General features: G+C 31.2%; 2 protein-coding genes across 2 annotated transcripts; one reads left to right on the forward strand and one right to left on the reverse strand.

The window, feature by feature from the left end:
* Positions 1–1,353: 1,353 nt before the first annotated feature.
* Positions 1,354–4,313, forward strand: LOC101220116 (bidirectional sugar transporter N3). The gene is made up of 6 exons (XM_004140499.3): positions 1,354–1,594; positions 2,066–2,102; positions 2,323–2,533; positions 2,619–2,780; positions 3,591–3,710; positions 3,804–4,313. The coding sequence occupies exons 1-6, from the start codon at positions 1,543–1,545 to the stop codon at positions 4,053–4,055; spliced, it is 834 nt and encodes a 277-aa protein (XP_004140547.1). The 5' UTR covers positions 1,354–1,542; the 3' UTR covers positions 4,056–4,313.
* Positions 4,314–5,023: 710 nt separating this feature from the next.
* On the reverse strand, positions 5,024–10,804 carry LOC101219880 (serine/threonine-protein kinase PBS1). Its single transcript, XM_004140498.3, has 5 exons — positions 9,839–10,804; positions 9,071–9,270; positions 8,072–8,261; positions 6,184–6,575; positions 5,024–6,099 (listed from the first exon to the last, which is right to left on the reverse strand). The coding sequence occupies exons 1-5, from the start codon at positions 9,957–9,959 to the stop codon at positions 5,593–5,595; spliced, it is 1,410 nt and encodes a 469-aa protein (XP_004140546.1). The 5' UTR covers positions 9,960–10,804; the 3' UTR covers positions 5,024–5,592.
* Positions 10,805–15,864: the final 5,060 nt, after the last annotated feature.

Consider the following 15,864-nt stretch of genomic DNA (forward strand, 5'->3'; position numbering starts at 1 on the left):
GATGGAAATTTAGAAATATTGATCCAAAATGTCGACACATCACAAGTTAGCAAAATTTCATCTCCTAGTTTTCTCTAGTATAGTAGTAGATGGAGAATGAAATTTGAATATCTAACCTTAAAATATAGTAATACAAATATCATGATTAAATTATAAATGTAGTCTATATATAACGATTGGTAAAAAATTATAAATTTAGACTTTATGATTTGATAAAATCTTCCGTATAGTAGTTATTAGATGAAATTCACATTGAAGGTGAAACATAATCAAACTAACCTACCTTATTAGTAGTTACTTATTTTAGCTCAGGTTCTTTAGTATAATAGACCGTAGAATGATTAGAATAATTCAAATTACAAACTTTTATTATGCTCGATTTTGCTAATCGGAGATATTGGGTGTACCTCCTACTAATCCTTCTTTACCTTTCTCCTAATGGTTTTAGTAACTCCAAGTAATATAATTGACAAAAAGTTAGTAATTTAATATGAAATGGTGAAGATATAGCTCTGCATTACTCAAATTAAAATCCATCAATTAATTATAATGTATAAATGAAATTGAGATGGCGAAGATATAGCTGAATTGATACAATGTAATTTTGAAATTAGAGATTGATTCCACCATCTCATGTGTTTTTTATTTTAAATTAAAATATAATTTATGTTTTTAATTATCATACAACAAAAATAAATTTTTCAATAAAATAAAATAGTAATTCTTTTAGAGGATGTAGATTGGTAGAATCAAATCTTTATAACATGAAAGTTATTGAGAGAATAATAAATAAATTTAACTTTTCACAATAAACTTATTCCATTTAGAATTATCTCTTAAGAAACTTCACCAAATTAGCAGGAAAATTTATCACATAATCCTAAATGAGAGAAGAAAGATAGAGGAAGAGAAGCAAATGAAAAATAATCACTCAAATTAAAAAGATAATAATAATCGTTACTCTTTTTAGTTATTGCATTTTTTAATCTAGTTTATATTAACCATCAAATTCATAGAAGTCGTCTTATACACATGTAGAAGTTACGCACCCGTAGCTTTAAAATGAAACTTTAATGAATTGTTAAATTTGAAAGTGAATGAAAGTTAAGTTTAAGATTTAAATGTATGTAACTATTAGGTCAATAATAATTTTTTTTCGTAAAACTAAAAAAGATTGAGATCGTAAGAGATGTGTGTGGGAGTAAGCAAAGGTGCACATATGGGTTGGATGCATGATTTTGTGGTAACTTACCTACCAATCCTCCACCTGTATTCAACTTTTTCTCTTTCTTTCTATACAATCACTTCACTTTCTATATAAACCAAATATCTTTCATGCTTCTTCTCAATATCATCTTCTCTTAAATAAAAACATCAAGAGAGAGGGCTACACAAAGGAGAGAGAAAGGCGCGCGAGAGCGAGAGAGAAGAGAGAGGCTAGGGTTTCTTGCCCAGCCCCCCTCTACTTTCATATCAAGAACGAGAACAAGAACAAGAACAAGAAGCAGTTTGTTAGCGTTATTACTTTGAAGGCAAAAAAAAATGACTATCTTTCATAGTCCTCATCTCTTAGTTTTCACATTTGGCCTTCTTGGTAATCATTAACGTCTATTTACATTTTTTCCCATTATCATGATATACCTCTCAAATTCAATTCAACTAATTAAAATATATGTTTTAAATTATCAAGAGATCTCGTTCGAATCCTTTTACTTTTTCTTGTCATTTGATTTATTAAAAATTAATATCTAACATTAGCTAAGTAAGCAAACCCATTCATCCCATTCAAGGAATGGTCTCTTCTCATGACTTTCTTTGAAGACCCTTTTGATGAAAATTCTTAAAATTAAATCTAAAAAAAAAAAAGAAGAAAAAAACCAAATAAATCTTCTTCCTTTATTATTATTGTGTTATGATTGTTAAAGAACAAAATATAGCATTGGTGAGAATGAAATTAAAGAAATTAAAAAAATAGATACATGCATTTAATGAATGAATTAATTATTGGGGGCCGTGACATGCATTAATGATTTCTCAACTAACTTATAAAAATTTTGTCTTGCAGGTAACATCATTTCCTTCTTTGTCTACTTAGCTCCTTTGTGAGTTTCTTCTCTCTCCTATCTCTCACTTCCCATTTCCCCCTTCTCTCTTTTAACAACGATTAATTTGGCTTAACACACATTAATCAATCAAATGTTTAATTACAAGTTTCCTACATCTAACCCTTCATCAATTCAAACCCTACGTTAACATCAGACGAAAAGTAAAACAAATTAATAAACTGAACTGTGTTTTTCGATTATTGATCTCTCCTCTCAGGCCAACGTTTTACCGAATATGGCAAAAGAAGTCCACGGAGGGCTTCCACGCATTGCCATATCTAGTCGCTCTCTTCAGCTCAGCCCTTTGGCTTTGCTATGCCTTCCTCAAAACCAACACTTTTCTTCTCATCACCATCAACTCCTTTGGCTGTGTCATCGAGTTTCTCTACTTCATCGTTTTCATCGTCTTCGCTGCCAACTCAGTCAGGGTTAGTCTCCTTCCTTCCTGTTTTAAATTATTATTAATCGTAAAAATACATTTCCATTGACAATTTTTTTTGTTTTGGGGTATAGATGTTGACAATCAGAATATTTGCTATGATGAACATGGGGCTTTTTGGATTGATCCTTGTGGCCATTCACTTCATTCCTAATCCTTCAAATCGTACTGATGTTATGGGGTGGATTTGTGTTGCTGTTTCTGTCTCTGTTTTCGCAGCTCCTTTAAGCATTTTGGTGAGTATTTTCTTTCCCTTTTCCATTATTATTATGGAAAAATTTTATATATAATAATTAAGGATGCATGCTTACTATATTAATCTCACAATTTATAAATCTAATGTTTACATAGTTGAAAATATAAATGATTCTAGTACTATAAGGTTTCTATATTCTCCTATTACAAAAAATTATTGTATCTACTCATCTATATATATATATGATGTTGTTTTCAAAATTACTTACCCCATGATGGTAATGATTGAATTAATAAGCAATCCCTTCTATGTTACTTTAATTTACTTGATTAAGTAACGTTTTGTCTTATTACATAGCCCAAATTACAAATTTACTCCTTTTAACTTTCTAATATTTAAGTTTTTTTTTTTTTTTGTATTAATTGATCTCTTATTAGTATTTGAACTACTTTTAAAAAAAATAATTTGTTAAACACAGAATTTAAACTTTACTTAAGGTTATAAATTTAAAAGTTAAAAAGGTCACCTTTCTTCTTCTGATATTTAATCTTTAGATTTTGGATTTAGTTTTATTTGGTTTATAGGTTTGGAAATGTTATTATTTTAGTCCTTCAATTTTGAGTGCGATTTTGGTTAAGTAGGTCGATAAGTTTCAAATTTTATAAGTTAATTAATCTTTCACATTCTACTTCATTTCAAATTCAGTAGTTTGTTTCAAGTTGAGTGAAACAAACTAAAAATATTTATAACTATAGTAAAATGTCACAAGTTATTCGTGATAAATACTGATAAACTACTAGACATTGATGTATACATATAGATATATAACAGAAATTAATTTTGGATGCAGAGACAAGTGATGACAACAAAAAGTGTTGAGTTTATGCCATTTACACTCTCATTCTTCCTTACACTAAGTGCCATCATGTGGTTCGCTTATGGTCTTCTCTTGAACGATATATGCATTGCTGTAAGTGAACAAAATTAAATTTACTGATCGAGCTTCGTTTCATTTTAGTATTTTGTACTATTTTCTGAACAAAATTAATAATTTTGAATACAGATTCCAAATGTGGTAGGATTCATATTGGGGTTACTTCAAATGGTGGTATATGCAATTTATAGAAAAAGGAAAATAGTAATAATGGAAGAGAAGAAACAGCCAGAACAAGTAGTTTTGAAAAGCATAGCAGTTTCTGAGGTTTTTGCCATGAAAAAGCCCAACGGAAATGATGCACAATTAAAGGAAGTCATTATAATAAAGCAAGAAGCTCAAGAAGATGACAAACTCAGCTGTGACAAAATCAATACTTAATCAAAGTTTGTCTATACACTTTCATCAATCACCAAAAGATTGCCCCTTTCGTTTCTCTCTCCTTTCATCCAACTTTTACATCATTTCCTATTATCTTATATATCTATATAGTTTACAATCATATATTGTTTGCTCACTCTTTACCTCCTCCTGTGTGTTTCAATTATAAGTTCAAGTTTACGAATTTTGATTTTCTACGTACATGTTACTGTGTAGTTCTATGTTCTATTTTCAATTGAGTTATAAGTTTAGTCCGTTCGTTTTGAGTTTTGTGTTTAATATATGTCTTTAACTTTCCAAATGATTTGCTTGGTGGATTTTTAAAATTTTAAAAGTAATTGATCCATTAAATGTGATTGAATTTTAGGGCTAAGAATTACAAGGTGGAGTCGTAAATTATATAAGAATTAGACTTGAAATATTAGAAAAAAAAATGAAAATATAGTAGAATTTCAATCGAGTTCAAGATAGATTGTGTCACTAATTATAAGAATTTATTAACAGACTATAATTATTCAAATAACAAACAAGTTAAGTGACAAGACCACATTTCAAATTGCTTTGGTTGAGCTATAAAAATTACACAACATGCCAAAAGAACTAATATTTGTTTAACAAACTGATAGTGATAGGTGAATGATAATTAATTACAAAGGTTTATAAATGGAATGAGTGAGTAAGGATGATTTAATTTAATTAGTTAGTTGTGTATATGTTAGATTGTTATACACTCACAAAAAAGCTTAAAATTCGGTATAAAGCTGATGGTTGTTTAAAAGAAACGAAACGAAACGAGTTGAAGTGACGAAAGTCCGGAGAGGAAATGGGAAGGAAGTGCTTTGTTGAATTGAATATGCATAAGTCGCTTTTGAACGTTCATAAAGACCATATTTGGATCATACAAAGGATGCCTTTTTTGTGCGTGTAATGCCCACACATTAGTATTGTATATGTAAAAAAGCTAAAGGGAAACGAAGGTGCACTGGGATGAAGTTTGATAGGAAGAAGAAAATAGCAAAATTGGCTGATTCAAACAGTTTTGTATCTCTTTGGTTCATACAGGACATAAGCAAATAAAAAATGCCAAGTCTCACCTTTTCAATTCCTGACTCTCTCTTTCTCTACATTCTCCTCCACCATGCTTGCCTCTTCTTCTTCTTCTTCTTCTTCTTCTTCTTCTTCTTCTTCTTCTTCTTCAATATCATCATCATCATTATCTTCTTTTTCTTCTTCCTCTTCTTCCTCATGTGTAAATTTAGGGAATTCATATAAAAGAGGAAAATTTTAATTGAACAAAGTTGAGAAAAAGTATTGACCAGGTCCCTTAAGGACCAACCCAACCCCTACATCAATTGCTTTTGCTGCTTACAAATGACAGAGTTGCAGCCTATGAGCAATGATTTAGAAGCTTGAATAAGCCCTTCGAACATCGAAACTTCTTCATTTTTACTCAACTGATCATACATAGTGCAGGAAAGGAGACGAGGTAACAGAGATGATCATTCCTGTTTCATATCTTCGTCTAATTGCATTTACTTTATCCATTAGATCCATCAAAACTGCCTTGTGTGCTCTGCCGTCGTTTTTCTCGCCAATTTTCTCCCCACATCTTGGCCTCGGCAACTGCACGTTCTCTGTCTAAATCCCTATTCAAAATCCTAGCAGTCTCCCTTGGGGAATCGTCCTTCTCGGGACCATCCAATGGCCACCTTCGTCCAGATGCTCCACCTTCTTCATTCTTTACCATCCCTCCTCCACCTTTCTCGTCTCTATTCCGTCTTTCATCCCGGTCACCAGAACCTCTCTGAGCAGCAGTACCAGCAGCAGCAGTACCTGAAGGAGAACTCGGATCGTAGGATTGATTTGCTAAATAAGACAGCGCAGTAACCACATCTCCAATGAGCGGACGGGCGGCAGCCTGTTCTTGCGTACACATGGATGCCACAGCTAAAGCCTGGTAGAGACCTCTCATCGGATACCGCCCCTGCAACTGTGGATCAGCCAATTTTGAGAATCTTCTGCGATCGTTAAAAAACGGGCGTGCCTGCATTGTAAAAAACAAGACCCCAATTATAATTAGCACACAACAAAACACTAGTGAACATGCTGAAAATATATCATGTCTTACCCATGTAACAAGATTCTGTTCTCCTTGGGGTCGGGTGCTATCAATGGCTCTCCTTCCAGTAATCAACTCTAAGAAGACAACACCGAAACTATAAACATCAGATTTGACAGTTAATTGTCCAGTCATGGCGTATTCGGGAGCACAGTAACCATATGTTCCCATAACCCTGGTGGAAACATGAGATTTATCTCCAACAGGGCCAAGCTTTGCAAGGCCAAAATCAGAAAGCTTTGGATGGTATCCTTCATCAAGTAATATATTGGAAGATTTGAAGTCTCTATAAATAACTGGAGGGTTGGCTTTGTCATGCAAGTACTCTAGACCTCTGGCTGCACCAGCAGCAATTTTCATCCTTGTGTTCCAATCTAGGGGTTCCTTCTCAGGTGGAATTTCTGAGTAAGATGAAAAAAATTATTAACAAGATACAATGACAGAAGGCTAAAAGTACTTGACGTTTGCTATGTAAGTAAAGTAACATTCTTCATGGATAAAGTTACAAGGGAAAACAAGAAATTCTCCCTAAATCCAGTAGAATCCCATTCCATTGGCAGTAAAAAAATAATAATTAAGAAGATAAAAATCTAAAAAAGGATAAAGCATGATTCCCAATTGCTAAGCCTTGAGCTAAAAAATAAAATATTAAGAACCGTTTCTATTGGTTCATTCTTTTTGGGAGGATAAGGAATGTCATTCCAATTCTCTCATTTTAGTAGGTACCACTATCATTCTTCCCATTTTGTGTCTTTCTCTATCTACTTTTTTGCGGGTCTCACACCAAATTAACTTTGATTCTGATCCTAAACATTAGTAAACAATGCCATGATAGTCATCTGCATTTAGATTCTGATTCTATAACAACTTTAATAAAGACAATATTAGAAATTTTATTAACTTGCTACAATTTTTCTTCGTTTTCTTCCTTGTTGCTATTATTTATCAAGTAAACGGAATCAATATGATCAAGCATGTAACAACACTCCTCTCATGCATATTTCTAAGTGACTATAAAACAATCAAATGGTAAGATTGATATAACATAATTAATTCATTTTATTCATAAACTAAACTAGCGAGTTTAGAGTTTATCACAACACATCTCACAAATTCCAAGACGTATAATTCACATAATTGCAATAACACTGATGATATGATCCAATAACACTCAATAAGCTTCATTAATAGCTGCTGTGAATCAGAGTAGAGAAGGTTACTTAATTCATAAAAATGGATAACGGGAACTAAAAAACAGCTTTTCTTAAATCACATAACCTCATGCAAGATAAAGTACCTAGATTTGGACTTTGCCCCTTTCCAAAATAGCTTGCAAGAATATTGCAAGGGATAAATTATGAACAACAGACAAAGTATATAAGTCAATAAGAGGTACTCTTTTCTGTGTGAAATCATAGATCAACTGAAACTTTGTCTTATTTGGATGAGAAATGCTTCCAGAAACTAAATGGAAAATCTTTGTTTTCATTTCAACAGTGTCTTTAGATTTCAACATAAAACTCACAAGACAATTAAATATTAATCTAGCTACCATGTGATAAAGTTAAAAGGTGGTGGAGAAAACGAGGAATGCTTTCTCCAAGAGCCCACAGCAGGCAACCAAAAATCATAAGAATTTGGTCTCAACCCTTTCAAAGTATGTTCTAGACTATATCCAATATTAAATTAACAAGAAAAGTGGAAATATATTGTGGAATGACAAAGGTGCAAATGAGAGTTAAGAGGCAACAATCAACATCAGATCTAAATTTAAAATTTCTCCCTAAATTGCAGGGTGTGATGAACAAACGATTTCTAAAAGAAAATACATATATTGAATTCTTATTAACATGTGTGGATCGTAATAATAAGATTTAAAGTCAGGAAAAAATGTTACCGTGAAGATGGTCTTCCAATGATCCCAAAGGCATGAACTCATACACAAGAAGTCGTTGATCTCCATCAGCACAGTAACCAATCAGATTCACCAGATTTGGATGATGCAGAAGGCTAAGCATGAGAACTTCCACTAGGAATTCTCTGTTGCCTTGAAGACCATTCCTATCCAACTGTTTAACAGCAACAATCTGCAGCGAAATGTACAAATCAGAAATTTTCTTTGTAAGAGGAAGATTGCTCAAGATTAGCATTTCCATGTAACGAAGGCTGCTTATACTTATTGGAAGATCAATCCCAGTTTGGTGGACTAATATTGTAAAGGAATTAATCGTTCTCAGACCTATACATCTATATATGTTTTGTTCCTCAAATTTATGTGAATAAATTCAATTAAAATTCTGGAGCATGACAAATCTGTCTTTTCTTCCAGTAAAAGTCTGCATAGCAAACTTGTAGGTACCATAATTCATCTTGGCCACACCAAGTTTCCCATGGAAGTTGATCATGTGTAATAGCATCAGGACATAAAATAGTACATATATATAACCTAATCAAACACTTATACCTTCAATCCTACAATTTATACATACATGCATACATACATATACATACATGCATGATGCATACATACCAAACTACTTTTCTCTGGCATAAGTAACTTCTAAGGTACTTGAGCAACAACACAAAATCTTGTTTTCAACAAAAATAAGTAGCTAACATAATACAATTTCTAGAAAACTCATAATTTCTTTAAATAGATAAATGATATTAATTTCATCCTCCTTACAAGTCTTTATCTTAATGGATATGAACCTCGCAGATCATGAAGACTAATTAAATTTTAACATTCCCTTCAAGTAAAAGATCAATTCCAAACTATTTTCCCAACATAAGATAACCTGTAACAATATATATCCAAGTATAATATATAATTGAAAGTTGTATGCCTATGCCTAGAACAATATATATTTGATGCCTTAAAATATAGACACATAACCTGGCTTGTGCTTTCGAGCCGCCCTTTGTATACACGTCCAAATCCCCCTTCCCCAATAAAACACTCTGGTCTAAAATTCTTCGTAGCTGTTGCAAGCTCACGAAAAGTGAATGTTTGAGCAGAAATATTGACAAGAGGTGTGGGAATCTGCTGTTCCCTTTTGGAACCTCCATTACTTTTCGATCTAAGTTTGTCTATTCCTGCAAGGAAAACATACCATCAGAGCAATTAAGTAACCGATCCATTTGAAGCATCCAGCCCTCCTACCATTCTAAAACCTAGGATCTGACCTCCGTGAAAATAGGGAAAGACACTTGGAGTGTTAAAACTCTATTTGCAGAAAGATCACGAAGTCATCATTGCTAAGTGGAAAGAATCTAATACTGCAAAACACTATTGGCTGGCATACAAGCATGATTGCTCCAGAGAACAAAAATTTGGATGAACACAATTGCCAGATTTAGTGACATCAAATAATTCATTGCTACTCTGATCCCTATTACATACCCATCAGTCAGATAGAATTCACCATGATTCCTCAAATGAAAAGAACACAAGTCTATCAAATTTAAGAAAATCTACTGGGGTCCACTAATCAGCAATCAGTAATCAGTAATTTTTCTCCATTGAATTAAAACCTTTCATAGACTAACAAGAAGCAAGAAAAGGAACAACAATGAAGAATGGTTTAAACTTAGATCAAGAACACAAAGATTCTTCAGCAGAGACAACTCCAGATCAAGAACCAAAAAGAAGAGATAAACTCACCAGAAGGCAACTTGGCAATGTTTGGTGGAACCATTGGATGGTCTTGCTTACCATCATCGCTTTCCTTTTCAGGATTCAACTTCTCCTCCTCCCTCGAATCGAAACAAGGAAAACAACCCATATCCTCAAATCAAAAACCCAATCCACAAAATCCTTTTACTCCCCAAAAAAACAAAAACAACTGGAAGAATTGATCTCAAACGCCGCCAGAATCAAGGACTCAAAATCCAATCCAATTACAACGAGAAGCAAAGAAACCACATCAAGGATCAGTCCAAATCTGTCCGTTCCTAAAAAATTTCAGTACTCCAGAACCTTCCCCCCCGATCGGGTAGGTGAAAAAACAAAAGAACCAAACAGAGAGAAAGAGAAAGTAGAAGAACCGAAACAGTATAGAAATAGGAATAAAGGATGTTGAAGAGAAGAGGGTCGTTGGGGGAAAAACAAAAGGTTTCGTGTGAGATAGATTAACTGGGGTCTGTACAGTGAAAATGAAGACCAGAGTTGGAAGAAGAAGAGCCGGCTTTGCTTTGAACTCTCTACTCGGCTTCCACACGCCCCTCCTTGTAATTACAATTACAGTAACCCCATTTATTCAATTAACAAAACAGAATAAAAAAAACAAGTGGGAAAGGGAAAAAGAGGAGAAAAAAGAAAAGAAAATCCCATCTCAAATTTCACATCCACTGTTCTTCTCTCTCCATGAATAATTGAATAATTATCCAATTACGCACCATTTCTTTGAACTGTTTTGTTGGGTCGTGTTCATCAGAGATAGAGAGAGGAAATGGGGTTGAATTTAAGCACAAGCAGTGATTAAAACTAAAAGAGAGACCTCAAATGGCGGGGACTGGTGGATTCCATATTCAACCCATCTCTTTGTTTATTCAAAGCTTCAAATTTTTTTCCATTAAATTTCTTCCCCTTTTAGCGTTCTTCTGACGCTGATTTCAATTCAACCAATCACAACCATATCTGTCATCACCCTCGGATTCAAATCCGACGGTTTTCTATACATTTTTCTTTCCCTTTTTTTTTTAGTGAAGTGTGAAAATGAAAACTTTTTAAAAATTTCCAGTGATTGAAATTTTCTCTTTGTCATTTGAAGTGATAACAACAGCTAATGAATGAGATTCAAAAAGGGAAAAACGTCATTTCTCCATTGTGTTTTTCTAACTCTCTCCAGTCTTTAATCCAACAAATAACCTTTTCTTATTGTTGTAATTTTATTCTTGATCATTCTTTTCATTGAATATATTTTTCAAAGTTCATAAGAAAGGAGTTCAAGTTTTATCTATTTTCTCAAATTCAGTTCTACTTAATGTTAGTTTGGTTTAAAAGTTGCTCTCAACATCTATATAATTTAATGCCTAACTACCTAATTAGTTCAACTAATTTTTCTTTAATTAGAGTCTGCCTCCCCTATTTTAAATTTGGTATTCGATCTTAAAATGAGTCATTTATGTATTTTATAAAGATTGTGAGACCTCTTCATCCTTCTAACGTAAGATCCTCCGTCTACTTTCTTAAAGTCCATTCTTTAGACTTTATGGATACGATTTCAATATCGTATTAATTAGATTAAAATGAGAAACTGCATATTATTTATTAGATAATTTCCATAACTAGTAAGATTTGTATAACATTATCTAATCAAAGAAACAAAGAAACAAACACACTCCTCTCTTTAATAATGAAAACTTCTCATTTAAATGCTAAAACTTATACTGATATTAAAAAGGTATAAACATCAACCCTTCATAATAAAACTCTTACTATGTTTCACAAAACTCTCATTGGACAATTTCAATATGCATATCTTTTACTTTAAATATCATATACCATAATTTTTATAAGCCAATTGAAACTTAGACATGAGATGAATGGTTACATAATATAATACAATAAATTATAGATTTAATTTATTGAAAATTCATATTCCCACTATACCCTAATAACTATTTAATTAGTTGAACCACCATAACTTTAATTCAAAAACTAAACATACACACCAATGTGGAAAAAATTAAACTAAGATTATAATTTGTCAACAAAAACGTTCATCCATGTGGTAGAAATATTCCAATTTTAAAGCTATATTGAAGATGAAATTATTAATTTAGTTCAATAAATGGAATTATTTGCTCTTTGTTTTCTTTTTGAACCCAAAAATAAAATAAAATTTTCATAGGACATCAAGTTGACATATTTATTAAATGTGTCACTTGGTTTATAAAAATCATAAATTATATCTGAATTTTACTAATTGCTTCCTGGAAAATAAAATTATTATTTTATATGTGATTCAGATCCATTTATATTTTACAAAATAATTATGCAAAATTAACACATAATTATGTCTTTCTTTCATATTTATATAAGCTTATAGTTTTCTCTTTTGTGATTTATTATTTGTAGTGGGAATAGTGTATTTAAAAATCATTAAAATTGAATAAAGCAAAGGAAAAAATAATAAGTATAAAGGAATACAAAAATTCCCTAAATAAAATTCTAATTCTATAATACATTTTATTTAAAGGATGGCAGCATTTTAGAAGGTAGAGAAGGAAAGAATGATTCTCTATCTTTGGATAAGTCTTTTGTAGGAAGAAATAAATCATTAGACTACACATGGTCACCAAACTTCCCTAACTCTCCACATTTTTTTCTTCCTAATGTATCAAATTTAGCCATTGAAGTTTAATTAAATTTTGTTTTTTTATCTTTAGATCTATTTTTGATTTTGAAAGGAGGAAAAGAAAGAAGAAAAAAAGGTCAGCACCGACAATATTGTAAAAGGCAAAACACACATTGGTGGGTTTATAGGATTTTCCCATATGTGCAAAGATTCCCATTTCCACCACTTTCTCACTTTCTTTCTCCTTCTAACAACCCTTCCCTTTTTCATACTATTATTTAACCCTTCAATACCAAAAAAATATTTACCACATTTACCGAAAGTCATAGAAATTAAAATTTAAAATTTTGTTATAGCTTTGTAAATGTTTTAACTTATTTGGTTGTTTTTAAAAATGTCTCCCAATAATAATGAAAGTACATAACATGTGAATATGTTTTTCAAAATTTATATTTAAAATGTTAGTAGAGATGACAATTTGTGGTAATGACAAATAAGCGTTTAAGAAATTAATAATAATTAATGTAAAGAAAGAAAGATAAGTTTGTGGTAATGAAAATGAGGCTTTGGATTAAACTTAGAGTTTGACCATATTGTATGGACGTGGAATCGACATTCAATTCTAACTCAAAAATTCCATCAATATATTAGCATGTTCATAACCCCCTACATTCTCTCTTTTTTCCTTCTTCTTTTCTTTTTCATTATTGGCCAACATTTTTTCTAAAGCTTATAAAGAGTAAATGTGTAATTTGGAGAAATGACTCCTAACACTATCTAATTTATATTATAAGAGTTGAGTTGATTTTTTATTATTATTAATTTTGTAAATGGATAAACTAAAAACAACTAGCTCAAGGTCAATCTTCATCCTTTCTCATCTCTCTTCAATCATTCTCGTCGTGTCTTTCCAATCATTCTCGTCTTTTTCAATCTCACCGTCTCCTTCTCTTCTCTCGGACTCTTCATGCCACGTCTCGCCTCGGTCTCTCATCTCTAGCTTTAATTGTCTCCTTCTTAGTTTTCAGTGTCTTAATGTTCGTGATTATTTAGTTTGAGTTTTTTTCCTTCGTTGAAAATTTAGTAGATTTGTAGTTTTTATGTGTTTTGAATAATAGTAGAATGATGAGATTAGAAAAGGAAAGCAAGCCTTTTGCAATCCACCCAACCCAACTCATATTTTAAGGGTTTTTTAGGGTTAGATTGAGAATAGTGGTTGGTTGGAAATATGCTCCTACCCGACTCGTTTACCCTCAAAGAAATGAGATAACTAATCTTTTTTTATGTTCATTAAATTAGTCCGTTATTATACTATCTTTAGTATCAAAGTCTTGTAGGCTCGACACATACATATCCTCGTACGTGGATTCTCTTATACAAATCGACTCAAAATATATTTTATACCAACTTTGTAAGCTTTATATTTCTATTAAATCTTTAACCATAGGAAAATTTAAGAACTCATCGAAAACTTGCTTAGACAATAATATGTGTGGTCAAAAATTTTAAAGGTCTCTAAAATTTAGTCCCTAATCTCAAGTGAGCTATAATGTACTCATGATTTCTGAAAATCATAAAGGTGTTGACATTGGTGTTGAATTGATGGTGTAACAAAAAAGTGATCCTAAAAGGTGAAAAATAACGGAAAAAAAGATTTAATTAAAAAATGTCTAAACATAATCGGTTTTTAATAAGAATTTGCACTCAAAATGCTTTAATTGTTTATTTCACTTTGTTCCATTCTAATACAATTACAAATGTCCAAACATTTCGTAGATTCTATTAAAATAATATATTTTAATGTAAGGAAGGGAGAGATCAAACCTCAAAATTTTAAATTTATAATTCAAATTAACACAACCAACCTTATTAATATTTGATTGAAGTGAGAGTTTGATTAGTCACGTCACTTGATAAGGATGAATTTGCTATTTTTAGGAAGAGTTATTTTGAAATGAAAGTTAAAGTAATAGAGGTTGAAAAGGTGATTTAATATAATTTATATTATTTTTAAATTTATAACCTTAATTCTTTCCAACTCATGAAATTTACAAAAATAAAAAGCGCGCTGCCCAATTTTTGTATTAGTGGTAACACAAGATGGGTTTGAATTTTATATATTGATAATTTGATGGTGGGTTCATTTGAGAAAGCTATACATTTGTATCTTTCTTTTTAACTTTGAAATAACGTTATAGACTAATGAGAAGTGGATGTTTCCCAATTTCATAAGTTTGAAATATTCATTCCCACTTACCGTTAATTGAGGGGAAACTATTTTTATTCATTCTTTTTTATTATTATTATTATTTTTAGATTTCTCCTCCAATAATAATTTATTCAAATATTATTTATGCCTTCTTTTCATAAAGATAAAACAAAATAAAATCTTAATATTGCAAATATGGCTATAAGGAAATTCATTAACTGGGCCTCAAAATAGGCTTATGAGTTTTGTGTTTGCTCTTGTGGGCTACTAATGGGTCAAGGCCTTAAACTCGAAGGTCTCTAACTGGCCCATAATTAAAGTCCATTATTGGTTGTTCTCCAACACCATTAAAATTGTACCATATAACTTCCCCAAAAAAAAATATATATATATATATTAAAAATTTTGTTTAAAATTTAGAATAACTTTTCAAGTATTTTTGAGAAACACTCTTTCTTTTAATCCGTCAAACATACTATTAATCACATAACAAACTAAAACCATATAGAAATTTTTTCAATATTATATCAAAATAACCTATGATATATTTAAGGTAGCACATATTTTGTGTAGTTTATTATTATCGGTATACTCTAACTATGATTTCACTAGACCACTATTATAAAATATAATAGAAAGAAATAGGGTAGGGGTTGAGGTAATCACTATTACGTGTACTATAACTCAACACTCATTATAACTTTAAGGCGTTTATTGATGTTTAAGTAGACAATTAACAAAAAAAAATGTTTTAACATTCATTAAAACTCTTGCAAGTGCTTTTTTCCCATAATGTTATGTTCTTGCTTTTGTTTAGTAGTAATATTGATTGGATATTATAAAACAGTGGTATTCTAATAGCATAAATCATACTTGTTGACTTCCTATATTCTAAATCATAAATTAAAAGGGTTGCATTTTTATATATCATATAGGTGTATAAGTTACATAGTGTAAGTGAAATAATTGGTTGAAATGGAGCATGTAAAAAGAAAGAAGGAAGTTTTATGGAGAGAAATTGTAAAAGTTGATATATAAAAATAAATGTTGGAATTGAAGAAAATGTTTTTAACATTCCAAACAATGATTTTATGACAATGATTCAAAAAGGGAAGACAAAAAGAGGTGGTATGGAATAATGCATGGCATTTAAATCCATATGTGTTATACATAGATTTC

This window comes from Cucumis sativus, chromosome 6 (genome assembly GCF_000004075.3).
Source record: "Cucumis sativus cultivar 9930 chromosome 6, Cucumber_9930_V3, whole genome shotgun sequence".
Classification (NCBI taxonomy): Eukaryota; Viridiplantae; Streptophyta; class Magnoliopsida; order Cucurbitales; family Cucurbitaceae; genus Cucumis; species Cucumis sativus.